The 27,829-nt window shown below is 42.3% G+C and overlaps 2 protein-coding genes across 3 annotated transcripts; one reads left to right on the top strand and one right to left on the bottom strand.

The window, feature by feature from the left end:
- The first annotated feature begins 255 nt into the window (after positions 1-255).
- On the top strand, positions 256-12,584 carry LOC117404278 (NXPE family member 2-like). Its single transcript, XM_059017367.1, has 4 exons — positions 256-867; positions 1,892-1,966; positions 10,288-10,518; positions 11,893-12,584. Exons 1-4 carry the CDS (start codon positions 495-497, stop codon positions 12,432-12,434), a joined length of 1,221 nt encoding a protein of 406 aa, XP_058873350.1. The 5' UTR covers positions 256-494; the 3' UTR covers positions 12,435-12,584.
- tbc1d25 (TBC1 domain family, member 25) lies at positions 12,578-27,829 on the bottom strand. Of its 2 annotated transcripts, XM_059017385.1 has the most exons (7): positions 27,572-27,828; positions 26,797-26,906; positions 25,698-25,852; positions 22,490-22,614; positions 19,332-19,520; positions 17,345-17,620; positions 12,578-17,071 (listed from the first exon to the last, which is right to left on the bottom strand). In XM_059017385.1, exons 1-7 carry the CDS (start codon positions 27,614-27,616, stop codon positions 14,708-14,710), a joined length of 3,264 nt encoding a protein of 1,087 aa, XP_058873368.1. In that variant the 5' UTR covers positions 27,617-27,828; the 3' UTR covers positions 12,578-14,707. The 2 variants fall into 2 exon arrangements, with proteins under 2 accessions (XP_058873368.1, XP_058873369.1); XM_059017386.1 differs by lacking the exons at positions 25,698-25,852; positions 26,797-26,906 and adding an exon at positions 21,399-21,477 and having other exon boundaries at positions 27,572-27,829.

Genomic DNA, 27,829 nt, shown 5'->3' with positions numbered 1-27,829 from the left:
CAGGTTTAAAGTAATAAAACTTTCAAATATTTCAGGTGTGGTTGGTCAAACTGTGCTTTTATATATAGTCTTCCATTTGGCAAGAACTGCACTGATAGTATTCACAACTTCATGTTAAAATCTGACTTTCTATCATTTGGTGTGCAGTGAAAAACATGTTGATAATATTTCTTATTTAAAATGTAAATACTGAAAATCATTATATCTCCGATAATAGATAATGACTCATAATCATTTCACTCTTGCAGCCTGGTAAGTGGTTTGACAGACCATGCCTGTTGCCTCCCAAACCAGGATTACACGATACAGCCAGAGCAAAAACAAAACATACTGAAGCAGGTGTCAATGAAATATTGAAAGCACTAAAAAGACATGTACCTGAACTAAATCAAACTCAACTGGAACTCACCAGCAGTGGCGCACACAGCCTGGTCACCCTAATTAACCCAAAGGAGAATTACTGTGTGGGAGAGATCGTCAGTATCCGAGTAGAAATGAACGACTACCATGGCAAACCCAAGGCATACGGAGGAGACTTCATACTGGCTCGGATCCATTCTCCAGAGCTGAAAGCCGGAGCGGCCGGCGTATCTGAGGATTTCAACAACGGGACCTACCGCGTCAATTTCACCTTGTTTTGGCCGGGCAGCGTGAAGGTTTCTGTACGGCTGATACATTCAAGCGAGGTGGTCTCGGCGTTCTGGAGAACCAAAGAGTCCGGCAGCGATAAAATCATGTTCACGGGCATCTTTCTTAACAAAACGAAACAGGAGAAATCCAGATGTGATGTTCATCTGATCATGAATGAAACGGTCTGTGATTTGAAGAAGGACTCGTTTTACTGTGTCAAACCAAAAACGTTGCCGTGTGAGACCCTGTATTACACCACATCAAGGAATACAGAAGCGTCCTGTCTAACCGACGCTGAGAATCGACTTATGAAGAGGTTTGGGTTCTTACACTTTTTTCCCCCCAGTTATAAACTGAGTAAATTGGTATCGGTGTGACTAGGGGTCTACTTAAATCGCGGTAAAAATGTATTTTTTTCACAGGTATGTTGCGGAATAAAATTAGGACTTCGCGGACATTTCCCAGTACTGTTTAAACATTAAATAAACCTAAGTAGACAGTATTTCAGAACACTAGAAAGCCTAAAAATAGTGGTACTTGCTTCCTTACTAAAACAGAGTGCTGTCATTTGTTAAAAGCAAGCATGCAGCATCCACCTGCAGTTGTGGAAATCGATTAGAAACAGCCCAAAAACTCGGTTACACAAGGGCATCTAGCATACTTTAACAAAGGCAATGTATGCATGGTCTAAAATTCCAGTTTTAAAAGCAAGCAGCAGGTTGAAGCGAGGTGGCTGTGCTGGATCGTTTTAGTACTGATTTAACTTGCAAACAGGAATACTTCTTGTATGGGCTGACTTTCCAGTTTGGTTTCTGAAAAGCTGTTTATTTCACGTTCTGTTCAGCAGCCTCTAGCCTTTTGTTTAATGTGTGATTCTGAAGCTAAATAGCGATCGATCGTATTTTCTCCAAAGTCACATTAAGATATGCAAAACAATTACCTCAGTCTGCATGTACAGTTTCTTTGGAAAATATCTTGAAACGATCATCAGCTGAAATATATGCTTTTTTTGTCGTCCATTTCTACTATTTTACCTCCAATGCTGAAAACTAGATTTTAACCTGAATCAAAACAATTCAGCACCAACTTTGTCCCACCCCCTATTTCACAGCACAGGTCACATAAAAGCAGTAAAGACGTACTGGTAGGCTGATTAAAACTTTGTCATTTGAATAGTAAACAAGAACGTTAACCGCTTTGGAGAATTTCTTTTGTGTAAATGTTATTTGTGGACGTTTTTTGTTTGTGTTTTTTGCTTAAGTGCAATCCACACGGGACGACGAAGGAATAAAAAAGGGCTATCTGCAGAAGGAAGAGACGCAGTTTGCGTTGTGCAGTAGTTCATTCAAACAAGTTTTCTTTTTTTTTTTTTTCCTCTCGCGGTGACCCCTCAATTTCACGATTTCCGCGAAATCGCGATTTAAGTAGACCCCTATATGACTGGTTCTCTTATATTCTTATTCGTGTTTAGATTCCTTACACATACCATAATCCTCTTTCAAAATGTAATTATATATATAATTACAGCAAGAAATACAATAACTAATATATATATATATATATATATATATATATATATATATATATATATATATATATATATATATTAGTTATTGTATTTCTTGCTCTTATTGTATTACTTGTATTGTAACACTTGAAATGTATTTGCTTACGATTGTAAGTCGCCCTGGATAAGGGCGTTTGCTAAGAAATAAATAATAATTATATATATATATATATATATATATATATATATATATATATATATATATATATATATATATATATATATATATATATATATATATATATATATATATATACGCCAGCGACAGAGTAAAACGAGTTAAAGAAGATAGTATTTAGAGACTAAGGACTGTGAGTAAAAATAACCTGAATAAGATGTTTAACCTGAATGTTTATGTGTATGTTTCTGTAACTAAATGTTGGGAGAACTAAATACTGTGTTATTGCAAAAAGGGTATTGAGTTAGTTTACTATTTAGTTATAAGAAATACGCTGCCCAGTGAGTAAGGTTACAGATTTAAAAAACAAACAAAAAAAAACGATTACTAAAGTGAAGCTATTTCCTAAGTTAAAGAAAAGCCAAATCGAACATTGTAAAAATAAATGTGCTTTGTTTAATCGCACTGTTGCATACCGCTGAGCTAAATGCATGTTTTGTTATTTTCTTAGACAGTAAAGCAAGTAGAAATAAATCAGGTCACTGTCGTGATCAATGTATGAAAAAGGGTGCATTGTTTATAAATCCCGTGTTTTTACTGTAATAGGCTGGATTGAAAACGTAAAGTTATTGTGGTGATTGTGATACCTGTATTACTGGTGAGAGTGGAATGAAATAGGGGATATTGTCCATATTATTGTGAATGAGATAGCTCTGGTGCACCCCCTCTAGCCGATTTTAAAAATAAATTTGGGTTATAAGAGAATTATACAGACAATCCAAGTTTATTAGTGAGTTTACCCTGGTAATTGTGTAACGTTCATTAAATTGCACTTCTATAAGTTTTGGCGTCACAAACAGGATTCACCTAAGGTTGTTAAGCATTGTGGAGGTGTATAGTATTGTCTTAAAAATGGAGGACTTAAGAACACAGCTTGCTGAAATGCATCAGAGATTTGAAGCACAGGAGGAGAGGTATCGTGAACAGTCAGGTGCATTGCATCAGGCCAGGGCTGAGCAACGTGAAGCGATGTCATTAGCCAAAGCCATGATAGAACATCAGACTGTTATAAAGAGACAATCTCCTGTAGTTTATATACCGAGAGATAGGAAAATTCAAGACTTTTGTGGGTTTCCCTGGCAAGCCAGGTGATATGTCAGTTGAGGAGTGGATTATTTCTACCAAGTCTGCACTTAGGGTGTTGCGTGTGCCTAGGGAGGATCAAGTGGATATGATAAAGGAACATATTAAAGATCAAGCTAAATATACCGTCCAGTTCATGGCTCCTGCTGATGGGCAGGATATTGATAAGATTTTCAAACTCCTGCAAAAAGTATATGGCGACAAAGTTCCCCTTGGCACCAGACTAAGAGAGTTCTATGACAGAAAACAAATCTCTGGGGAGACAGTCAGAGCATTTGCATACAATTTGCAAGACAAATTGTACAAACTGCAGCACAGAGATCCAGAACGTGTCCCTAATGTTGACGAGGTTTTAAAAGAGCAGCTAGTACTTGGTTTGCGAGATGACTCTTTGAGAAGAGAAATGAAAGGGAAGTTTAAAGATAGTGCAAGTCTGACATTTAATGAGCTATTGCAGGCAGCTATTGCATGGTCAGAGGAGGGAGAGTCTTCAGTAGACCCACTTCCCAAAAGCAACCCCAAAGCTCGGGGGGTAGGCAGTGTGAATATGGCAGTTGCAGAGGGGGTCTCTACCACGTTAAGTCTTGAGAGTTTAAATGGAACCGTACAGAGATTAGCACTTCAACAGGAAGAGATACTGAAGTGGGTGCATGCTGAGAAATTTGGCAAGAATCAGGGTTCACCTGCACCAAAGCATGGTGCAGGTGAACCACTCAAAGGTAGCCAAGGCCGCTATATATGTTATACTTGCAACAAACCAGGACACACCAGTAAGAGTTGCCCTTTAAATAAAAATTCAGAGCAAAGGGAGAAGAAGACTATTGACAGAGCAGAGGACATCATGGTTATAGAGCAACAACCCTGTGTTGGGAGGGTGGCTTCCTTGGGGCTGTCTGTTAACAGGAATCAGGCCGAAGGATGTGATGGTTCTGGTTTGGGTGCTGTAGATATAACAAAAGACTTCTGTAAGAAAACTTTTGGTGACTGCTTGACAATTGAAGTATTGATTGGAGGGGTCAAGACTGATTGTTTACTTAGATACAGGTTCAGAGGTCACCACAGTTAACGATTCTTACTTCAAGAGGCATTTTGAAGATGGAGCTTCACCACTGCTGAATGCTCAATGGGTGCGTCTTACAGCTGCAAATGGATTAGAGATCCCTGTACTAGGCTGCCTTGAAGTGGATATAGAATGCATGGGTAAAGCATTGCCTGGTAGAGGTGTATTTGTTACTAGAAACACTACAATGGATGATGGGACAGCTCACATCCCATGTATACCGGGTATGAATGTCATTGGTGAACTCAGACAGCATTTACTTTTATGGGTGGCGCAAAATCTGATGATTTGCATCATGTTACAAGAGTAAAGGCAATGTTGAAACGGATCCTAGTAAAAGTGGATAACTGGGAGCGTGCAGTTGGAAGGACCGGAAGGATTGGATATGTTAAGGTAGCTGGCAGGCAGAAAGTTGTCTTTCCACCCATGAGTGAAGTTGTGATAGGTGTCAAATGCCTGCTGGTCCAGAAAAGCATCAAGTCCTTGTAGAACCAACTGAGGGAGTCAGTCTGCCTTGTGGCATACTGGTTGCTAACATTGTCGCTAATGCTTGAAAGGGAAAAGTGCCAGTACGATTGTTGAACTCCAGTGAAAGACCAGTGAAGATATGTCCTAGAACCAGGGTAGCAGTGATACACCAACCTGAGCAGGTCGTACCACAGCAGCTGTTAACGTCTGAAGAGAGAGGAAATGTAGTGCATGTAAGGAGGCTAGAGGCAGGACAGGGAGCAGAGGGGGGCAATGAAGATTATAATAATGACCAGCTGACCAGCCCTGTTCAAGTGAATACAGATGGTCTCACAGCCTCGCAGATAAACCAGCTAAGGCTGTTGTTGAAGAAGCATGAAAGCATTTTCTCTCAAAGTGACCGAGATTCTGGCTATACCACTGCTGTAACCCACAAGATACCCACTGCTGGTGCAGTGCCTATCAAACAGAGGCATAGGAGGGTTTCACCACAAGTTTCAAGAGACATGTACAGGATCTGGTAGCACAGGGCATCTTAAAGGAGAGTCACAGTCCATGGGCATCCCCTGCTGTCATCGTCATGAAGAAAGATGGTGGGGTGCGGTTCTGTTGTGATTATCTCAAGCTAAACCAGGTAACTTGTAAAGACGCTTACCCCCTACCAAGGATAGACGAATCTTTGGATGTGCTGGGGAAAGCTACAGTTTTCTCGACACTGGATCTAACCTCTGGTTATTTTCAAGTTGCAGTTGAACCTTGTGACCAGGAAAAGACTGCGGTGACAAAACCGTTTGGATTGTTTGAATGGACCCGAATGCCATTCGGATTATGCAATGCCCCAGTCACTTTCCAAAGGCTGATAGAGAGTGTGCTGGGTGATTACATTTTCGAGATTCTGCTAATATATCTCGATGACGTCATTGTTTTCACCAAGGGCTTCGACAGCCATATAGAGAAGATGGACCTCGTGCTTACACGATTGGGAAGACACGGTTTAAAACTTAAACCAAGCAAATGTTGTATCCTGAAACAGGAGGTGAAGTTCTTAGGATTCATAGTTTCGGAAAGAGGTGTCCAGGTAGATGAGGAGAAGACGCGTGTGCTGAAAGAATGGCCTGTTCCAAGAAACCCAAGAGAAGTGAGCCAGGTAGTGGGATTCTTGAGCTATTACAGACGTTTTATACCAAGATTTGCTCACATTGCAGGGCCTCTACACCAGGTTGTTCGCCAGCCTAAGAAAGGAAAGAGGGAACCAGTGAGACCATTCATTTGGGATGAAGCGTGCCAAACTGCCTTTGATGCCTTGAGAGCACAACTGATGTCACCTCCCATATTAGTGTACCCTGACTTTAGCTCACCTTTCATTTTGACCACTGATGCGAGTTTCAGAGGTTTGGGAGCGGTGTTGAGCCAAAAGCAAGTGGGAGTTGAGCGTGTGATAGCTTACGCTAGTCGTGGTTTGCGAGGGTCAGAGAAAAATGACAAATACTACAGTGCCTTTAAATTGGAGTTATTATCACTCTAAGTTTGTAGTGTTCACAGATCACAACCCAATTAGATACCTAGAGACAGCTAATCTGGGGGCGGTTGAACAGAGGTGGATTGTGCAGCTGGCCGACTTCAATTTTGAGGTGCTTTACAAGCCTGGTTGACAGAATGTAAATGTAGATGTCCTGTCGAGACTTCCTACTACAAAGGAGCTGGAAGACGAAGACCCTGGTAGAGGTTTCCTGGTTATTAGTGACGAAGAGGTAAGGGCATGTCTGTGGCTGCAGAAACAGGTCCCTGAAGAGCACTCGGGAGAGAAAGTTGCTACACAGTTTGCAGTATTTCCACGTAAACTGCCCGAAGAGAAAGCCATTGATATGTTTGGATATTCAAGGGATGAGATACAAGCATTACAGTACAAAGATGAGGATATTGAACCAGTGCAGAAAGCGGTTGTGAAGAATTGAAGGCTTGGGAAGAAGAATCTGGGACAGGTGAGTCACAGTTGTAAAAAGTTAGCTGGCCAGTGGGGGAGATTGAAGCTACAAAGAGGTGTGCTTTTCAGAACTGTGTGTGATCCACGAGATGGTGAAGAGATTTGGCAGTTAGTTGTGCCAGCACCATTATTGCCACAAGTTTATGTAGCAAAACATGATTGTGGGGGGCATTCTGGAGAAAGGAGCACCTTGGAGGCCCTACGTCACAGCTATTATTGGCCTACAATGAGTCAAGATATCCAGGCTTGGGTTAAGAAGTGTAAAAGGTGTGCCCTAGCTAAAGATGTGTTCCTGTGAACTCGGGCACCTCTCACCTGTCCTAACGTCACTAATCCATTAGAAGTTTTAGCAATGGACTACACGTTGTTAGAGAAAACAAGCGACGGGTATGAAAATGTGCTGGTCTTGACCGATATGTTCACTGGATTTACTATTGCTGTGCCCACGAAGAACCAAACTGTCAGGACCACCGCCCACACGCTTATCAAACACTGGTTTGTTTACTATGGATGCCCAGCGAGACTGCATTCAGATCAAGGGAGATGTTGCGAGTCAAGTGTCGTTGCGGAACTCTGTGAATTGTATGGAATTTCAAAAAGTCGAACCACCCCGTACCACCCTAAGGGGAACGCACAATGTGAGAGATTCAATCGCACTATGCACGAAATGTTGAGAACATTACCACCTGGAAAGAAGAACTGGAAAGAGTGTTTACCAGAGCTGGTTTCGGCATACAACAGCCGTGTGCACTCGTCAACAGGATATCCGCCATTCTATCTAATGTTTGGAAGGGATCCAAGATTACCGTTGGATGTGTTCAGTGAAGGGTACCGAGCTGACGAAGAGGCAGAAAGTTTAGATGATTGGGTCAGGAACCATCATGAAAAATTAAAGATGACCTGTGAAGGAGCCCAAGCCACTGCCCAAGATGCAGCCCAGAGATGAAAAAGAACATATGATTGCAATGCATCTGGAGCTTTGATCAGACCGGGTGACCACGTGCTGTTACGGAATCACAAGCCCAGAGGCAGTAACAAAATACAGGACAAATGGGAATCTCACCCTTACCTTCTTGTGAACCAGAATAGTCCAGATCTTCCAGTCTATACTGTACGTCCAGAAAGGGGGCGTCCAACTAAAGTAGTACATAGAGAGCAGCTGAAGCCATGTAGTTTTGGTCCAAGCAAATATTATCCACCTAAAGTGAGGTCAGACACTACTGACAAACAGTCATTTGGAGAATCCGAGGTTGCCCCAACCCAGGGAGCCCTTACTAAACTTCATGTTCCAGCAAGAAACAAAAAAACTAAGAGCAATCAATTGTGTCAATATAACTACAGAAATCGGTTATGATAATGATAAACGCCTTTATCCATAAACTGCATAACAGAGGTATATATCACAAAAAGAACTGATAAAAAAAGTACTCTACAAGGTCAAAAATCGATTTTTGTAGATAAATTCTCAGGGCTTTGGCACAGACAGCTCTTCTACAGGCAGAAAGAGACCAAGACCTGAACTGAGCATGTGCTGAGTGAGTGATGGATCTCTAGCTTGCTCCTGATTGGAGAAATTCAAGGTGCTATAACAGTCCCGTCTTACAACTGTCCCTGGTCTCCCCTATAATCGAATGTACTCTCCATGCAAATACTGCAATATACATGATCTCTGTTTGATTATCCATGGTTTTTATAACATGAAACTATACAGAATCAAATGTAATGAAGAGGGTTTTTTTTGTTCTTCTCAAGGTCAGAGGTTGGTGTGACAATCCAAAATAAGTTCCAAGACATTCAGGTGATTACCTGTACAGGTAAGATTACTTTCTGTTTGATTATTTAAGTCAACCGGGGGTACGCCTACCCCTGGGGGTACTTCTAAGGGTCAGGGGGTACGCAGACTCAGAAATGAAAGTAAAAGAAAATAATTGATTTATTTATATTTATTTTAATATAACTGTATTTTATATTATCTCTAAACCACTGTGCATAAATATTACATTTTCATTGACCAGCTTAAAGTTGGGGAGCGCTATGCACACCGTGAGCGAAGCAAACGACACAAATACAGAACGAGTACATAAAAAAAACTGTAGCTACTCATGAAAAGAAAATACTGTCTGCTTTTGCTACTGTTTTTGGAAACGAAATAAAATAAATAAAACAAAGACAGAGTCTGGATACACACTAAAAAAAAATACATTTAACAATGAATGTTTATGTGATTTTGTAAATCATTCAAAACGAATACAGCTACACATATTTGTAAATACTGAGAACATTAGTTTAATATACTTGTCTTATTGATTTTCAGTTTTAATAAAATCTTCAGTTAGTGTGTGAATGTGATTATTATTATTATTATTATTATTATTATTATTATTATTATTATTATTATTATTATTATTATTATTATTATTATTATTATTAGTCAACATTACTAAAACAAAGAAGCGTCATTTTACAGAAATACGAAACCAGTGTGTGCCCCTCCCCGTCACTTTGACTAAAATTAAGGTGAAAATAGAGACATTTTCCAATTGTTCTGTTATTTCTTAACATATGGCGTCTCTCTTTTTATTGTCTTTATAACCACTGGCACTGGCATCATAAAGAACATTATATTTTTCGACTTTAATAATTACATTCCCATTGATTTCTGTCTTATTTCTGATGAACGAGACAGTGACAGTCTCTCCTTCGACTCTGCGCGCAGACAAACCGTCACTTTGAGACAACAAGTAAATTCTATCTTCGGAGTAAAGGGGAGGGGGGGGGGGGGATATGTTTGATATATCTATTGCCATAGATACTATCTAAGTAACTAACATTTTGACAAAAGTTGAAAAGTTTGTTAATTTTATTATTACTTTCTAAACTGGTTTTGAGTGTGCGTGCCTACTTTTATATTTAATAACTTATATTCCCTACAAAATGGATGTACTATCCCTTTTAGCTGTATTATTTTTTTCTGTAGAATCAAAGGAGATGTTTTCTTTATTGCTGGTATCCCTACTGCAACTCTTATACAAGGTATTTTCCATTTCTGCCTGATTGCTTCAGGTATATAATCTGGGTCAAGACACAAGTTTTAGACTTAAAAGTTAAAATACTGTTTAAAATGTTATTGCTTATATTGCTAAATTTTATTACTAGAGTTAGTTCACTGGTATTTCATGTGCAGTTATTGCACTGACACAGAGTGTGTACTAAAGAGGATGGGTGATGTGGTACACAAAAACACAATTTAATGAGCCACCTTAGTCTTTTTTTCTCAATCTAAAAACATTTAAATAATAAAAATGTTCTGTAAATAGAATGTTTTCTGTTTTTAGATCGTGTTCCACAAGCTGCTGGGAAATGTCAGCTGGGAATGAGCTCTCCTTCCCCCAGTGGATTTTTCCATTCAGACAGATGGAATTCTTCTTACTGTAGAATGAGCCACTTCCAAAATGTGAACGACATAAACCAGTGCCTTCAGGGAAAACAGGTTTACATGTGGGGAGACTCTACAGTGCGCCAGTGGTTTGAATATTTAAAAGATCATCTAAAAGGTAAAAAAAAAACCAACAACATTTTGCTTTGACTAACTTGAATAACGGAAAGATATTGATAAGCAGACGCAGAGATTGATATTTCAGCTTTTTAATAAGTGGGGCTTGCGAAGCAAGAGTCCCACTTTAAATCTTCGACATACTTCTTCTTCTTCTTATTCTTTGGCACACTACTCCTCCTACACCGTTTAAGCTAGAAACGCAGTTCAAACTTTAAAACGTGTAGACCGGTCTGGAATAGTTTGCTTGTATACAACTTTTATATTTTATACTTTTTAAACTATTAAGCTTTTTGTCCTTTTTTTGTCCATCTTCATTCACTTTAATGGGACAAAGCTCCCCATTGTTTAAAAACTCCCAGACTTCCAACATTCTGTTTACTTTAAACGATGTAACTTTTGACACAAATCAGCTACTTTGACCACTTTCCCAACAAGTAAGACAAAAAGTTAGAGCAGATGGAATCTTCCTCTACTTCTCTGCTATTCAAATCTGGAATCAAAATAGAAGTGACATTTACCAATCAAGAGGTACACCTGTTTTAGTAACCGCACCAACTACGTTTTCTGTGAACTACTTATTTGGTAAAGTATAGTAAAATGGGTGAGCATCATTTATTCTAAATAAAATGCCCCCGTTTCTAACCATCATAAATAAATAAATAAATAAATAAATAAATAAATAAATAAATAAATGCTGGCAAAAAGGGAGAAGATTAGTCCTGGGATTAGCGTGGTTGCTCATCTGAAGGCTTTTTTTGTATCATGGTGACTAGAATTGAACACAGTATTCCCTGTGCAGTCTCCTGACATCATAACCGCCTTTGTATTCCTATTACTGTTGAGAGAAAACATGTATGTTTTACTAGAACTGTGTAAGCTGGAGTGTAAAAGTTCTGTGTAATGCAAACTTATGGAAAGGAAATGTATCTGCACCTTGACAGCACCTGGAATTAAGTTAAAAAAAGTTTATAAATAGGAGTAGTGTTAGACCTTTTTATCATATCAGAGGGAAAATAGAAGAAAAGAGAGCGACACTGTATATCCAGGATTGATAAGAAATGCACATTCTCATACTTACTTGCATTGCTGGCCATTCTCCAAGTTTAATAAAGTATTCAACTGACTAATTGTTCTATTGGACGCATCATTCTGTGTTAATTACTTCTAGAAACTTTCCTAAACTTTCTCGTAGCTACCAGCGGGGAATCTATTACAACATCAAAGTCTTTCTCTTGTTAGGCCTGTTCTAGTTTAAAACCTCCGTTTCAGTTGTTGAATGCTACATATTTGTAACTGTTGTGCAACATTCATATTAAAGAGAAATAAAACTCTGGACAACTGCTCAATCTCTTTTCTTCCTTCACAGACCTGGCATACACAAGTACAACAGAATCTGCTGCACGCAGGCTTGCTATTGACAAGACGAGACACATAACCATTTACTGGAAGATGCACGGATTCCCTTGCATTGCAAGTAGACCATGTGCAGTTGATAATGGGCTGGATGTTGCTCAAGAACTGGACAGATTTGCTGGTGGGGAGAACACTGTTGTAGTTATCTCTGTTGGTCAGCACCTTCGTCCTTTCCCCTTGAAGTTCTATGTTACAAGAATGATGGACATCAAACAGGCTGTCACAAGACTTCTTCAGAGAAGCCCTTTAACCAGAGTGTTTGTTAAATTGGAGAACACCAGAGAACTTGATTTTCAGTTGGTGCGGTTCAGTGACTGGTATGGTCACCTCCAAAGCCTGGCTCTGAAGGAGGTATTTCGGGGGGTGAAGGTGGGGTTTATTGACGCTTGGGACATGACTGTAGCTGCAAACTCATTTGCAGTTCACCCGAATAGGAATATTGTTCATTATGAAATTGCTTTGTTTTTGTCCTACCTGTGTGGTCCAAATTCTTAGTGGGTAACATTTGTGCAATCTGTGTTCTCTGGATGCATAGATCTAACTGTTCTGATCATCATGTCTAAATTGGAGCGTAGCCACAGTGAAGACTTACAGCTTGAGAAATATTGTATGTGGTATTTTCTACTAAATTAAGGAAGGCTGCAGAGGGGATAAGGTTTAACTTGATCATTATGATACTATGATATTGTGATTTATAACAGAATGTATGTGTACCTTATTAAAGCAATTTAGAACTGTAGTATGTCACAAGTGACGTTTTATCAATTATTATTTTGTGCACTGAAATGATTTATTGTTGTTTCCCATTTATGATGTACCTTTACCTGATTTGTATTTCCTTTTGTTGTTTCACTTTGGAATCTGCACGTTTAAATCAGTTTATTTTTGTGTGCACACTATTTTACCATCTGCATGAGCACTTTCACTACATTCGTAGGAAGTCCCGCCCCACAGCCAGTCCAGCGAATGAGAGTATCAAAGGGGATATAAAAGAGGAAGGACAGAAAGGAGCTGAAGAAAACTGAAGATGCCCTTATTTTGTTGTTTTGGTACAGGACTGTACTACAATTTTTCTGTTTATTTTTTGGATTTTCATTTTTTTTTTTTATGTACCGCACCAACTTTTTGTGCTGTTTTTTTAAAGCTACCAGACACTGCGAAACTCATTGGGATTTTAGAAAGACGTTTTTTGGAGCTGTACACAGGGGAAGTAACGAGCTGGAACAGAGAAGTGTATGAGAAAGCTTGACTCAGTGCAACACCCGCTCCGTTAGGTCGTACAGTGGCGTGCCGTGACAAAATGGACTGGGGTAGCAGAGTCGTCGATTGTATCTTCCAAGCGCTCATAAAGATTGCTCTTGCCAAGAAATCTCAAGCATTCTTTTGAATGCAAGAAAATGGATAAACCAGTTACAACAGAAGCTGTGCATGGAGGGGAAAAAGAACCATGGGGTTCTGACTTTATAGGGTTTTATTAATCTGAATGCTATACACATTCACAAGGAGTGGGAGAAGTCAGTTTTTTATTTTGGCATACTCTTAAGACTTAAACATCTGATGCTTTCTATTTTATTATCCTTCCATACTGTGGATAAACTGAAGCAACCTGGCACTGACAAATGGCCACTTGATTATGTTTTGTTTTTGCTGTAAATTTAACACACTTAGTAACGTGCAATCCAAATTATTTTTCAGTTGGGTTCTGGACCTCGGTTACTACCAAGTTTCACATGTTTTTTTTATTATTTTATTTTTAAAAGGTCAGTAATTAATTCAAACCACTTAAATACTTCCAAATCAGATCCAAAACTGCTTCACAATAAGGTTCTGGGTCTTGATTAGATCAGACCTTCTACAGAGTTTTAAGTTGTTTTGTGAAAATTTACCAGTTATTGTGACAAAGTAGTTGTTCATAATGGACAACACAGTGACAACTATATGGACTTCTATGGGTGGCCATGAAGAGGGTCAGTCCAGCTCATGTTGACCAAGTAGAGGATGCTTGACCTGTTAATGTGTTCATGGCTTTCATCATTGAAACAGGTTTTGAAATGATTAGGGTTGCATGATAACAACCTTTTCAATTACCGGCTAACATTTATCTCGCTAACCACCGTTCTCTTAAATAATGCGTTCTTCCTATCTTTCTTTTTTGTCACTTTTTAAAAATAAAGTCTTACCAATGTTCTCTTCCCCCAGAAGAGGAGAGAGGGAGGGTCAAAGTAACTGTGTTGAAGTAATTTTCCATTTCCCAGTTTAATAACTTGAATAAAACACCTTGGGAGCTGTTTCAGGATTATTAATGATCATATTATAAATAATACTCTTTAACACTATGAATAACAAAGACGTTATGAATAATACCCCAATAAATCGATTATTGTTCCAACCCTAGAATTGATACAATGTTATTTGTCAAGGTCATGAAAACAGAAGTGAAACAGAATTTTATCAGGAAAACCCCTAAAACTGGTTTGATCGCAGGTTTGTAACACTTCCTCACATTGTAGTATCACTGTAGGAACGCTCCTGTTCTTGAGCGAGTCTATCAAATTCTTGACAAATGTGATTTATACTTATTAATACATGCTATGCCCGTCCTCTTGTACGTCTCACATCGTCATCATCATTATTATCGTTACTGGTCATTACTGCACATCATACAAAATAGAAACCGCAGCCCCGTCAGGAGCGTTACAAGGGGACGTCTTGTGAGCTGTGTATTGGTCTTTGTCACTTGCTGGAAAGGAGGTGGGGGGCGAGGGGGGTCAGGAGATAGGCTGCGAAGGGCTCTGGGGTGCCGGGGAGTCAGAGCTGGCCTCGTCCCCTTCTTCCGAGTCCCAGACCTCGCTGTGCAGGTAATCTGCGAACAAAGCCTTGGCGCGGTGCAGCACTCTGTTCAGGTTGTGCTTGCGGACCAGCCTGTCGAAATGCATGGCCAGCTCGTTGTAATCCAGCCCGTTCTTCACGATGTGATCCCTGTGCTCCAGGAGGATGGACAGGCACAGGAAAAGCATGAAGGGGTTCCCTTTGCCAAATTCCTGGGGGGGCGGCAGGGAAACTGCGGGCTGCTGCTGCTGCTGCTTGTCCTCTTTCTGCGCGACGCCCCAAACCTGGCGCTCCGGGGTAGAAGGGGTGCCTGCCTTGTTGGGGAGGGAGGGGGAAGGTAGTCTGTTGGACAAGCATGGAGAGGAAGAAGGGGGGGAGTAAGTGGAGTTACGACGCCCGGTCGGCGCAGACGGGGACTTCTTATTGGGCAGCGAGAAAGAAGCAGTGTGCCAGTTGGGCAGGCAGGGAGAGACTGGGTGCTCTCCTCGTTCCCTGTCGCCACAGAGGCAAGGAGACCCTGCCTTCCCACTGGCCAGCAAAGGGGAGGCCAGTTTCCCATTTGGTAGAGAGGAAGAGCTCACCCTCTCGCTGGGCGATGTTGTTCTCCTGGAGACGTTGCTGGCCGGAAGGGGGTGGGAGGCAGGCGGCTGATTTGGCAGTTTTATGAGAGGTTCTCTCTCCCCTTCTCCCAGCTCTCCCTCGCTTTCCTCAGTGGGGTGACGGGAGAGGAGAGAGAGGCTAGGAGTCTGGCTAGTCTCATCCACTCTGCTGTTTAAACCGTTTAGTAGATTGATCACATTGTCCATATTGTTCAAGTCTGTTCTCTCTTCAAGATCAAAACTGTCGTTCCAGGCGCTGTAGTATTTAAACTCCCCGAAACTTGATTGCTTTCCTAGGGGTGGCGGTGGCAGGACACTGTGGCCCCCCTCTCCCTTCCTCTCCTCATCTGCTTTGTTCTGTTCTGTCTGTGATCCTTTGCTGGTGGATGCTTGCCTTCCTCCCTCTCCTCTCACCTCGAAAGAATCCCCTATGGGCCTCGGTACTCCCAGCTCCAGTTCTGCAGACAGATTCTCTGTTAGATTTGATTTGTGTTCTTCGCTCCCTACATTTCCCACCCTCTCGGCCTCCTCAGAAGGATTTTCTTTAGGATCCCCTTCTCTCACCCCTTGGGTGTTCCACCTCAGTCCCTTTCTTCTCTCTGTCCCTCTTGCTTCTGTCTCTATCTTCTCCTCCTCTTGCTGTTTCCTCACCCCACTCTCATTTTCCTCTCTTCCATCCTGGGTGTTGGGTCTCAGCTCGCACCTCCCTTCTTCCACCCCTTCACCTTGGGTGTTGGGTCTCTGTGTGTGCCTCCTTTCTTTCTCCTCCATCCTCTCCTTACTATCTTCGGTACTCTTCCCCTCTCTCTCGCTCCTATCTCCTCTCTCCCTCATCTCCATCTCCTCAATCTCTTCTCCCTCCTCTCTCTTATGCTGGGAGGCAGGTCTTAGCCATGGTCTCTCCGCTCCCCCTTCCCTCTCACTCTCTCCCTCAACTAGGGTGGTGGGTCTTAACATGACCCTCTCATTCCTCTCCCTCTCCTCCGACCTATCACCGTCCCCATCATCCTGGTCAGCAGGTCTAAACAAGTGACTCATCCTCCACTCCTCCCCACTTTCATCTTTGCCTCTCTCCCTCCTCTCTTCCCCTGTGTCCTCCCCCTCCCTCCTATCTCCGTCGCTTGTCTCCCCACTTTTCCTCTCCTCTCCTTCACCATTAGCGGTGGGCCTTAGCATGTGTCTTTCCTTCTTCTCCTCTCTGTCCAGCTCCCTCTCACTACCCTCACCCTCACCCTGGGCAGTGGGCCTTAGCATGTGCCACTCCCTCCTTTCCCTCCTCTCCTCCCCACTCTCCTTTGCTTCCTTCTCCCTCTCCCCGACCCTCTCCCCCTCCTCCAAGGCAGGCCCCTGCAGCTCCACCTCGGTCTCCGGAGGGTCAGGGGGCAGGGAGCTCCAGGTGACCTCCAGCATCCTCAGGGCATCCTCAAAGGCGAACTCCCTCTTGAGCTCTAGCAGCAGCCAGCGGTAGCAGAAGAAGAGGTCGTCCGCGCCGCGGGAGACCAGGTAGGCATAGAAGTCGGGGTCAGAGTGGCGCAGCAGCAGTTTCAGGTGCTGGAACTTGACGGACATGAGGCTGCCGTCCGGCCGGAAGTTCCCCTCGAGGCGCTTCATGAGCCCGCAGAAGCAGATGAAGGCGTGGGCCTCGTTATCCATGACAGCCAGGATGGGGGAGGCCAGGTCACTCATACCCTGGCAGTACGAGATCTGAGAGAGAGCGGAGAGGGTGTGAGTGTGAGTGTGAGAGAGGGAGAGAGAGAGAGAGAGAGAGAGAGAGAGAGAGAGAGAGAGAGAGAGAGAGCGGAGTGAGTGTGAGATAGAGTGTGAAAGAGAGAGCAGAGAGGGTGTGAGTGTGTGTGAGAGAGAGAGAGAGAGAGGTTGCCTGTGTGCGTGTCAGTTATCTGCATGTGTGTGTGTGTGTTACTCGCGGGTGTGGGTGTGTGTGCGCTTGTCAGTAGTCTGTGCATGTGTGTCAGTTACCTGCGGGTGAGTGACGGCGTAGGTAGTGAGCAGATCGGTCAGCGCGGTGAGGTGGGGGCTGTCCTCGGACCCTGCGTAGTAAGGATGCGTGCGGTCAGTTCTTAGCACATCTTTCAGCACGTTCCCCCGGATGAACTCCAGGTCCTCAGGGCTGGCCCGCTGGCTCCGCTCCCCCTTCAGCTGCTCGTACTCCCGCGTCTTCCTCTTCATGTAGTCCATGCGCTCCTGACCCGTCAGACCGTCGGGGTACACGTTCAGCAGGTAGCGCCACACCACCTGAGGAGTGTGTGAGAGAGAGAGAGAGACTCTCAATGCTGTACATCTCTGCAGAGCTCAACTCAAACCTGCACACCTGGGTATCCTGATATTATTATGTTTGGTCTGGATTATTCATTGTACTGAAAAAAAAAAAAAAAAATTTATATTGAAAATCAGCAATAATTGTGTTATTCAGCCCATAAAGAACCCAGTTTTTTTTATTTGCTTTAGTTTTGATATACTTCCCGCTCTAGTCTTTTCTCAAGGGGCCCTAGGCTTCAGCTATTTGTATTTGTAACACAGTAGTTCTCAATCTGTGGTCCGCCGGCTCCCTTCAGGTGTTCTGTGGAAAGGTTACATAATTATGGAAAGGAAGCAGCAGCATAGTTTATAGATCCCATTGCAAACCCAAAATTTGAGACCTTAAAAAGTCAGCTACAGCAGCAGGAAGAAAATGCATACATGGAGAATATCTCCAAGTTATAAAAAAGATCTAAACTCTCCGTTGTATAGTTTTGGAGTGTCTAAAATGTATTATGTACTAGGGAGTTTTCATGTATTGCGCTCACACAGCAGCTTGTAAAGTAAGGGATACACATGAATGGTAATGCAACACAACGCACGCCCTTTCAGCTGGAGTTGGGTTCAACCAGCAAAGCTGTATGTTTATCCAACACAAGTTGGTTTTCTTTGATTTCATTAAGCTATTGACTCTGTGTCTCTTTTTATTAGTTTTTTTTTTCAACAGAGGTTTTGCTCCTTGTAAGTTTAGCCATTTGTCCACTGTCAAAAGATCAAATGTGACGAAAGGACTGTCCCCCATTTTTAAAAACGCAAGGTGTATTTATTGTGAGTTTAATATGTAGTGTATTGATGATGTATTAATTGAACTGTGCTTCTGCAAAAATAAATTCAGCCGTGCATTGTACTAAACTGCAGGGTAAAAGAACCCTCAACAGCCAATCAGCGTGCAGCATCCAAACATTCCGTTTTATGAATACAGATTATAGCTGGAGATTCATAGCTCAGCATGGTACCTCAACCTCATGGATGTATTGTAACTTCACAGATCAATTTCTGCTGTAATTATTAATTTAAAAATGCTACTTAAACTAGAACCGTTCTTTAAAACTCCAATTTTAAAATGACTTTGCTCACAGAAACAGTCCACCCATCGCATTAAAACATAAAGGTAAGTCTACGGTTATTCTTAGTATTATAGTGATTTATTTTATGTGCTTATTTTTCAGTCAGCTACACTGTTATTGTGTGGTTCACCGAGATAAACAAAAAAATTCAGGTGGTCCGTGAACAAAAAAGTTTGAGAACCACTGCTGTAGATCTTGCTTTTTTTCCACCAATTAATGACTACTAATTTGTGTCTGTATGTATATACCTTCTGACTATCTCAGAAGTAAGGTGGACTAGAATGAGCTTCAGAGAAGGCTTTTCAAAAGTTCTTAAGTTTATGAAGAACATGCTGTCTTCAAGGTGTGGGACTGATTTTGTAAGTCCAGAGTATTTGTAGAAATGGTCTATTAAGTAGCCTTTATTCCTTAAAACTGTCTGATGTTTACTGTCCTATTTACTCTACACAATCTACACATCAATCTGTGGGTCCCTGCAGGGCTGGAGTTTCCCACACTTGTGAACAATCAATTCGTTCAGAGGGACAAAAGGGAAACCTTTACCCAATACTCCCCTCTCCCTCTACCTCCTCTCGCTATACCTTGCGGAGGGAGGGTTCCACACCCCCGTGGTAGATCCTCAGTCTCAGATCCTCCGGTCGGGTCAGCTGGCCCTGGTGATTCAGGTAGCTGTGGAACTCTGCGTCGCTCAGCGGCGACTTGAAGGGCTTCACATCCTCCCCATAGGACCAGCTGAGAGCCTGCTGCACCCGTGACAGGGTCCTGCCAACCTGGGGAGAGACAGGGAGAGAGACAGGGGGAGAATCAGAGGGAGAGAGACAGGGTGAAAGACAGGAGGAGAATCAGAGGGAGAGAGGGGGAGAAAGACAGGGGGAGAATCAGAGGGAGAGAGGGGGAGAGACAGGCGGAGAATCAGAGGGAGAGAGGGGGAGAGAGACAGGGGGAGAATCAGAGGGAGAGAGGGGGAGAAAGACAGGGGGAGAATCAGAGGGAGAGAGGGGGAGAAAGACAGGGGGAGAATCAGAGGGAGAGAGGGGGAGAGAGACAGGGGGAGAATCAGAGGGAGAGAGGGGGAGAAAGACAGGGGGAGAATCAGAGGGAGAGAGAGGGTGAAAGACAGGGTGAAAGACAGGGAGAAAGACAGGAGGAGAATCAGAGGGAGAGAGGGGGAGAGACAGGGAGAAAGACAGAGCGAGAATCAGAGGGAGAGAGGGGAGAGACAGGGAGAAAGACAAGAGCGAGAATCAGAGGGAGAGAGGGGAGAGACAGGAAGAAAGACAGGCGGAGAATCAGAGGGAGAGGGAGAAAGACAGGCGGAGAATCAGAGGGAGAGAGAGGGTGAAAGACAGGCGGAGAATCAGAGGGAGAGAGAGGGTGAAAGACAGGCGGAGAATCAGAGGGAGAGAGAGGGTGAAAGACAGGGGGAGAATCAGAGGGAGAGAGGGGGAGAGACAGGGAGAAAGACAGAGCGAGAATCAGAGGGAGAGAGGGGAGAGACAGGGAGAAAGACAGAGCGAGAATCAGAGGGAGAGAGGGGAGAGACAGGAAGAAAGACAGGCGGAGAATCAGAGGGAGAGGGAGAAAGACAGGCGGAGAATCAGAGGGAGAGAGAGGGTGAAAGACAGGCGGAGAATCAGAGGGAGGGAGAGGGTGAAAGACAGGGGGAGAATCAGAGGGAGAGAGGGGGAGAGACGGGGAGAAAGACAGAGCGAGAATCAGAGGGAGAGAGGGGAGAGACAGGAAGAAAGACAGGCGGAGAATCAGAGGGAGAGGGAGAAAGACAGGCGGAGAATCAGAGGGAGAGAGAGGGTGAAAGACAGGCGGAGAATCAGAGGGAGAGAGAGGGTGAAAGACAGGCGGAGAATCAGAGGGAGAGAGAGGGTGAAAGACAGGGGGAGAATCAGAGGGAGAGAGAGGGTGAAAGACAGGGGGAGAATCAGAGGGAGAGGGGGAGAGAGGCAGAGGGAGAGACATCAATATAGACACAGCAGAGCGGTTAATAGGCAGCAGTGTGGAGTAGTGGACAGGGCTCTGGACTCTTGACCGGAGGGTCGTAGGTTCAATCCCAAGTGGGGGACACTGCTGCTGTACCCTTGAGCAAGGTACTTTACCTAGATTGCTCCAGTAAAAACCCAACTGTATAAATGGGTAATTGTATGTAAAAATAATGTGATATCTTGTATCAAGTGGAAGTCGCCCTGGATAAGGGCGTCTGCTAAGAAATAAATAATAATAATATACACACACTCATACCTCGTTTCCACAAATTTTAATTCCATACTGTGTCAGCACGGTACTCAAATGGCATAGTAATGAAAGCATGCCAGGCTGCCCCCACGAAAAGTGTAATTCTGTGTAATGACGCAATACCTACAATGGTAGCCATAGTAATAACTGTAAACGCACAAGTGTTAAGAGGGAGCTTTTAAATGCGATGTGGTTTATTTTAGCGATGGTGTTCAACTTTATTATACGTAAAACAATTACAGAAGAAATTAAAAAAAAGACAACGTAAAGCCCGCTACAGAAGATTTACATCATCACTCAGAAGACAAAGGATAGCAAATAGAGAGGTAGCCTACGTTTTTTACTTTTCATCTTTAGCTAGATCCAGTCCTACTTAAATCCTGCACCAACTCTACGCTCACCTGCATGCACTTGGTTGGCATGGATTTTAAATGATCGCAGTCCTCCAGAACTGGTAGCGCCGGAGATCGCAGTTGTAACCTGAGGAAGGTGTATGCATGCATTAAAAGGCTATTTTGTAATGAACCACCCTAGTTAAATGAGGTGTGTGTGTGTGACTCCCCATGGATAAAGCATCCAATATATAGATTCATTATTGTAATGATGTTCCATGTCAATAACTTATTTAGGACAGTATTTCTTTTTATAAATCAATAATAAAAAAAAATTAAAAAAAAGAAAGAAACGAAGAAATAGGCTAGACAGAAAAAATAACCACAACCTTTATTCAATGCTTATACTTTCTAGCTTGCATCTTTTAGGTCAGCAACTCTTATAAAAACTCCTTACATTTACGATAGTCAACTTTCAATTTTTTAATTTTGTCACGACACTGGACACCGTTTCTTTCAATCCCTGCGCTTCTTAATATCTGGGATATTTGGTTCTATGCCTTCATGTTGCTGACTGCAGTGTTTAGCTGTTTTTGGATGTTATATTTAATGTTATATAAACTGCTGTTATATCTTCGTTCTTGTGCCGTAGTATCAGATATGAAAGGACGCTGGCACGGCAGGGCACGGTATGGATTTGTTGGAAACAACTCTACACGCTTTCACAACAGTGACAGCACCATGCCAGCACGGTGTTGCAGTGTCGTGGAAACAAGGTAACACACACACACACACACAAAAACTGTCCACTGGACCAATTGTGAGCCTGCTGAACCTTTGTCCCAACACTAAGTGCTAACACAAAATAGATCACAGAGACACAGACACAGGCATACAGACACAGACAGGCATACAATCAGAGAGACACACACTATGAGGTACACAGAGGCATACCATGGAGTGAAATAACTGTTAATTACTTTTTTTTTTTAAATGAATGTACACATTTATTTTACGACTACACAGAATGCTTTTTACAAGTACAAATCTACGAGTCTACAAAATTGTTTTACAGGTACAACTTTTTTCTGACAGCGACTTCACTCCATACACACAGTCAGGACACACACACACACACACACACAGAAACAAACACTGACCTGGGAGAGAAGAGACTGTGTGAAGGGCAGAGCAGCAGCAGCCAAAGACCTTCTCTCTCCTGGTAGGAGGTCTGTACCGATCACATCCTTCGGGCTGATGATATCCCAGTCCTCCAGCAGAGGGCCTAGGAGCATGAGGGAGGAGAGAGAGAGAGACAGAGAGAGGGAGGAGAGAGAGGGAGAGAGACAGAGGAGAGAGCAGAGGAGCAGGATAGTTAGTGTCTCCCTCATGTGTCACACACCAATATACATATTCTCACCATAACAAGCTCAGGAAAAGGGGGGGGGGGGTTGATAAAAACACAGTCCGTGCCAGGGATAGAAACTCATCCAATCACACTTCACTCAATCAAGTCCCCTCCTCGTTTAGCTATTGGAAACCCCTGTTACCTCACAACCAGACAAGCTGCACGTTTGACTGCTGACACGACCCGGCAGAGATAAATGGAGAAAAGGCTTTCTATATAAAGAGGAACTTGTGACCAAGGGAAGCGGTTCATGTGCCCGGTCTCAGCAGCAGGATGAAGCTGAAGTACAGGGAGCTCAGTGCCTGCAAGAGCCAGGCAGTGCCGAGTCTCTACCCTCGCACTGCTAAAGGAAAGACAGACTGCATCGGCTTGTCAAGCCCACTGAATGCACAGGACTCAGTCAGAGCTGTGTTCCTTGGGCAGGACTCCACACAGCCCTGTTGCAGCAAACCATTGGGGTGTTTTTTAGGCTAATGTAGGTGTTTGTTTGACTGTTTAGGAAAGTCTGACTTGTGTTAAACTACACAGGAATGGAAAGAACACCCCTATTGCATAGCAGTTTCACCCATTGCAGGTTTTACTAGCAGCTTGATTAGACGCACTGCACAGGTAGCAAGCTCAGGTGAGACTTATTAAACTCATATGCTGTGTTTACACTGCCACCTTGGACCTAAGCGGACTCAGGTCCAACTGATCGCAGAGATTCTGATTTTTCACGTAGCGTTTACACTGCGGTTGTGCCCTGAGCCGGCTTAGGTCAGAATGCACGCGCATACCATCTAAATTACAATACATGCTCGGTGACTGAAGGGATGACGAGTTTTCTCCTGCCCAAACCACAAAGGCATTAGAGGCAGAGTGGTATTACATATATTACATACATGTTAATATTGTGGGGACTCATCTTCAAAAAAGATATACTTATCTTTGAGAAAAATGTATTTATTCGTTGAGACCCAACATAGTGGTTCCCAACCCATTTGGTACGTGAAGGATTTCACCTTGTTTTCAAAAGAACTCTATTCTGTTTCTTCAACAATATTATCTCGCCTTGTATATATACATAACTGCATGGTGCACAAGTCCTTTATTTTTAGTTAAAACAGGCTAAGCAGCCACAGGAATACTGGAGAAAAAACATTTACTGTATACAATTGCAGTTAACAAATTTTATTTTTTCAAATTAGCCTTGTTGCAAATACTACTACTGCAAGTGAATAAATAATAATAATAATAATAATAATAATAATAATAATAATAATAATAATAATAATAATAATAATAGTAATAATAATAATAATAATAATAATAATAATAATAATAATAATTTGTTATATAAGTACACTATCTAAATTGTAATTATTCAAAATATTTCATTCCTTTTTTTAAAAAACAAAACAATCTTTATTTAAAACTTAGAACATAACATGTGAAACGCAACTGTGTAACAGATCAACTACAATCAAAAAGTGCAGAGAGGGGGTTGCAAAGATCTTTCGCCAGACCTGCTGTTATTTCTTGGTATATTATTATTATTATTTGTTTATTGAGCAGACGCCTTTATCCAAGGCGACTTACAGAGACTAGGGTGTGTGAACTATGCATCAGCTGCAGTCACTTACAACTACGTTTCACCCGAAAGACGGAGCACAAGGAGGTGAAGTGACTTGCTCAGAGTCACACAATGAGTCAGTGGCTGAGCTGGGATTTGAACCGGGAACCTCCTGCTTACAAGCCCTTTTCTTTAACCACTGGACCACACAGCCTCCTATTATATATATATATATATATATATATATATATATATATATATATATATATATATATATATATATATATATATATATATATATATATACACATACATATATTCCGTGTTTTTAAGCTAATCATTGGTGCAATCAAAATATTTATTAACAAAAAGACGGTGTGTTTGAAACTAAACCAACAACTAAGTGGTTTACAACAAAATAACTGGGAAAAACACAATCCAGGATAGTTTTTGCATAAAATTATTTTTGATAGCATAGACCGATATACTCAAATATTACACTTTTGTTTCTTTGACGTCCACCGGCGTCTGCACCTGTTTAACAAAGCAAAGTTATCGTCAAAAGTTTACACAGCCCAATGTATGGATATTTGGGGTATGTACACTTTTGTCGACAACTTAATAAGAAAACGCTGATATTTACAAATACTCCCCAATATAAACAGTTAATAAATGTAAATATTCTGGACGCTTGTGTCTCAGGTCGTTCTTCTCTTTTTGTGACACTGCAACGGCACTGCAGCTTCTTCCTGTTTAGATTCCGTGGGGGCGGAGCCGAGCGGCACTCATGTCGTCCGTGAGCCGTGCTTAAGGCGGGTGAGTTTACACGGGCTTTCGGACAGACCTACGCTGGCGCTGAGTCACATCTTTAGTTGCTGGTACCCTAGTGACAACTCACTGCAACTGCAATTAAAGAAATACTGTACTGCTTTTATGGCTTCCGGTAGACTCTTGCGATATCATTTTGTAGGTTCTTTGATTACACGCTGTTAAATTATTATTATTATTTATTTCTTAGCAGGCGCCCTTATCCAGGGCGACTTACAATTGTTACAAGATATCACATTATTTTTACATACGATTACCCATTTATACAGTTGGGTTTTTAATGGAGCAATCTAGGTAAAGTACCTTGCTCAAGGCTACAGCAGCAGTGTCCCCCCCACCTGGGATTGAACCCACGACCTTCCGGTCAAGAGTCCAGAGCCCTAACCACTACTCCACACAGCTGCCCGATATTGTAAATCAAATTTAAATAAAATATCTCAATTATGTTCATGTAGTTTTTATTTATTTTTAATTGTGTCTCAAGCCTAAAATTCTAGCTAATTCAAAACTTTTGGCCATAGCTGTGCTGTTACGGTTCGGCCCACAGCGGGCTCTTGCAGGGAAGCAGGCTGAGACTCACTGTCCTCGGCTGGCTTGATGTCGATCTTCAGCTGCAGGTAGGGTTTGGAGGCGCTGAGGAAGGCTGCGTCCAGGTCCCAGTCCGAGAGCAGAAAGAGGTACAGCTCCACACCCTGCTTGTCCCGGGACAGGTAGCTGATCCCAAAATTCCTCTTCCTGGAAAGCAAGAAGGAAGTGGGGCTGTTGTATGAAGTTTCAAAACCATCCTGGAAGTACAGAAGCACTCTCCCCTCCCCTTCTCTTATCTCTCTACTGCTCTTCTCAATCCTCCTCCATCTCTCCCTCTGCCTCCCTGCATTCCTTTCCCTGCTCCCCAGACTGAAAGCTCAAAAGAAAGGTTGTGCTCTAGAGCAATTTAAGCATTTTCGTTTTTTGGCTTTATTGTTAAAGATTTCACACGTGGCAATACTGCCCTACAATTACTACATGATACTGTGATCATTCCACTGTGTTATGTTGTGAACCACGTTTTAAAACAGATAGCAAATGCTTATCGTAAAAGTTTACCGGTACCTTAAAATTAAGGGCCATATAAAAATGATAAATACTGTAAATAATTTTTAGAAGGCCTGTGTTGTTCTCCAAGCTGCTGCGGTGATATTTTAGGTGTTACAACAAGTTACTGTAAATGAGATTCTGTTTTAGCAGACATTTCATGAAGTAAACTTTTATTTTAATGTTTTGGGAATTAAAAGTATAAATGCAAAACTGTGTGGCATTTTTTTTTTGTGAACCTCAGCCACTGACTCATTGTGTGACCCTGAGCACTTAACCTCCTTGTGCTCCGTCTTTCAGATGAGACGTTGTTGTAAGAGATTCTGCAGCTGCTGCATAGTTCACACACCCTAGTCTCTGTAAGTCACCTTGGATAAAGGCGTCTGCTAAATAAACTAATAATAATAATATTAACATTGCTGACACCTCCAGGCATGTTAATGTTTGTGTCAAGTACCACAGACAAGAGGAAGGGGGGCGGGGGTCTAAAAAGTTTGAGAACCTCTGCTCTAGAACACTTCTTTCCCATTCCTCCTCTACCCTCATTGCCATATCCTCCCCTCGTTCTCCCCTTGCTCTCCCCCATCCTTCTCCTCTCTCGTTACCCATTGAGGTCGAAGGCTCTGATCAGGATGTGCTGCAGAACATCCAGTGAAGTGATCTGTGGATCCACTGCGAAGGTGCGGAACTCAGGCTGCTGGAACCCTTCACACTTCTGAAGACAGAGACAGAGTCCATCAATGGAGGCCATGAAGAGTGAGCAAGTTTGGACAGGTGTGAAATACCACCATGACATAGGGTCACAGGTCAGCAAACGTCAGTGTATGTGGTTAGGGCTCTGGACTCTTGACCGGAGGGTCGTGGGTTCAATCCCAGGTGTGGGGCAGTGCTGCTGTACCCTTGAGCAAGGTACTTTACCTAGATTGCTCCAGTAAAAAAAACCAACTGTATAAATGGGGAATTGTACGTAAAAAAATAATGTGATAACTTGTAACAATTATCACCCTGGATAAGGACGCCTGCTAATAAATAAATAATAATAATAATAATAATATCGACACCACTAGAAGGGAATGGACCGAGACTGAAAGATTGAGCTAAATTAAAAGAGTACTACATTAAAACAGATTAATTTGCGGACAGTTAATGCTGTCATAAGTGTAAATGGATACTTGAATGCGTTTAAATTAAGCAAAAACGTGCAAAAATACTATTACAGCACAATGAACCGTAATGGAGAAAGAATATTGACAGAGGACCAAGCGAGGAATTAGGATAGGGGACGATTAATTATGAATTACGCGTTTTTCCAGATGACATTATTATAAAGTAATAATATATAAACATGTATTTACTTTTACAGAATTAAATAATTCTTACCTTTACTCTCACGCGAACGACTTCCCTCACCTCCTCAGCCGCCATTTCGCTGAGGAGTCGTCGTGAAGCCGCTTATCTCTGTAATAGTGATCCGGGTTTGTATTATTTATTTTGATTTATTTTGATTTCATTCTTTGTTGTTGTTGTCTTTCTCCGGCCTGCCTCGCCATCATTTCTCCAGGATCTGACGTAAACCAGCATTGCATCATCCAGTAAACGGCCGACTGATCCAGAGAGACGATACGGTGCGGTTCTGCA

The sequence above is a fragment of the Acipenser ruthenus genome, chromosome 56 (genome assembly GCF_902713425.1).
Source record: "Acipenser ruthenus chromosome 56, fAciRut3.2 maternal haplotype, whole genome shotgun sequence".
NCBI lineage: Eukaryota > Metazoa > Chordata > Actinopteri > Acipenseriformes > Acipenseridae > Acipenser > Acipenser ruthenus.
Note: the sequence above shows the minus strand (reverse complement) of the source record. Positions and strands in the feature narration are given on the sequence as shown.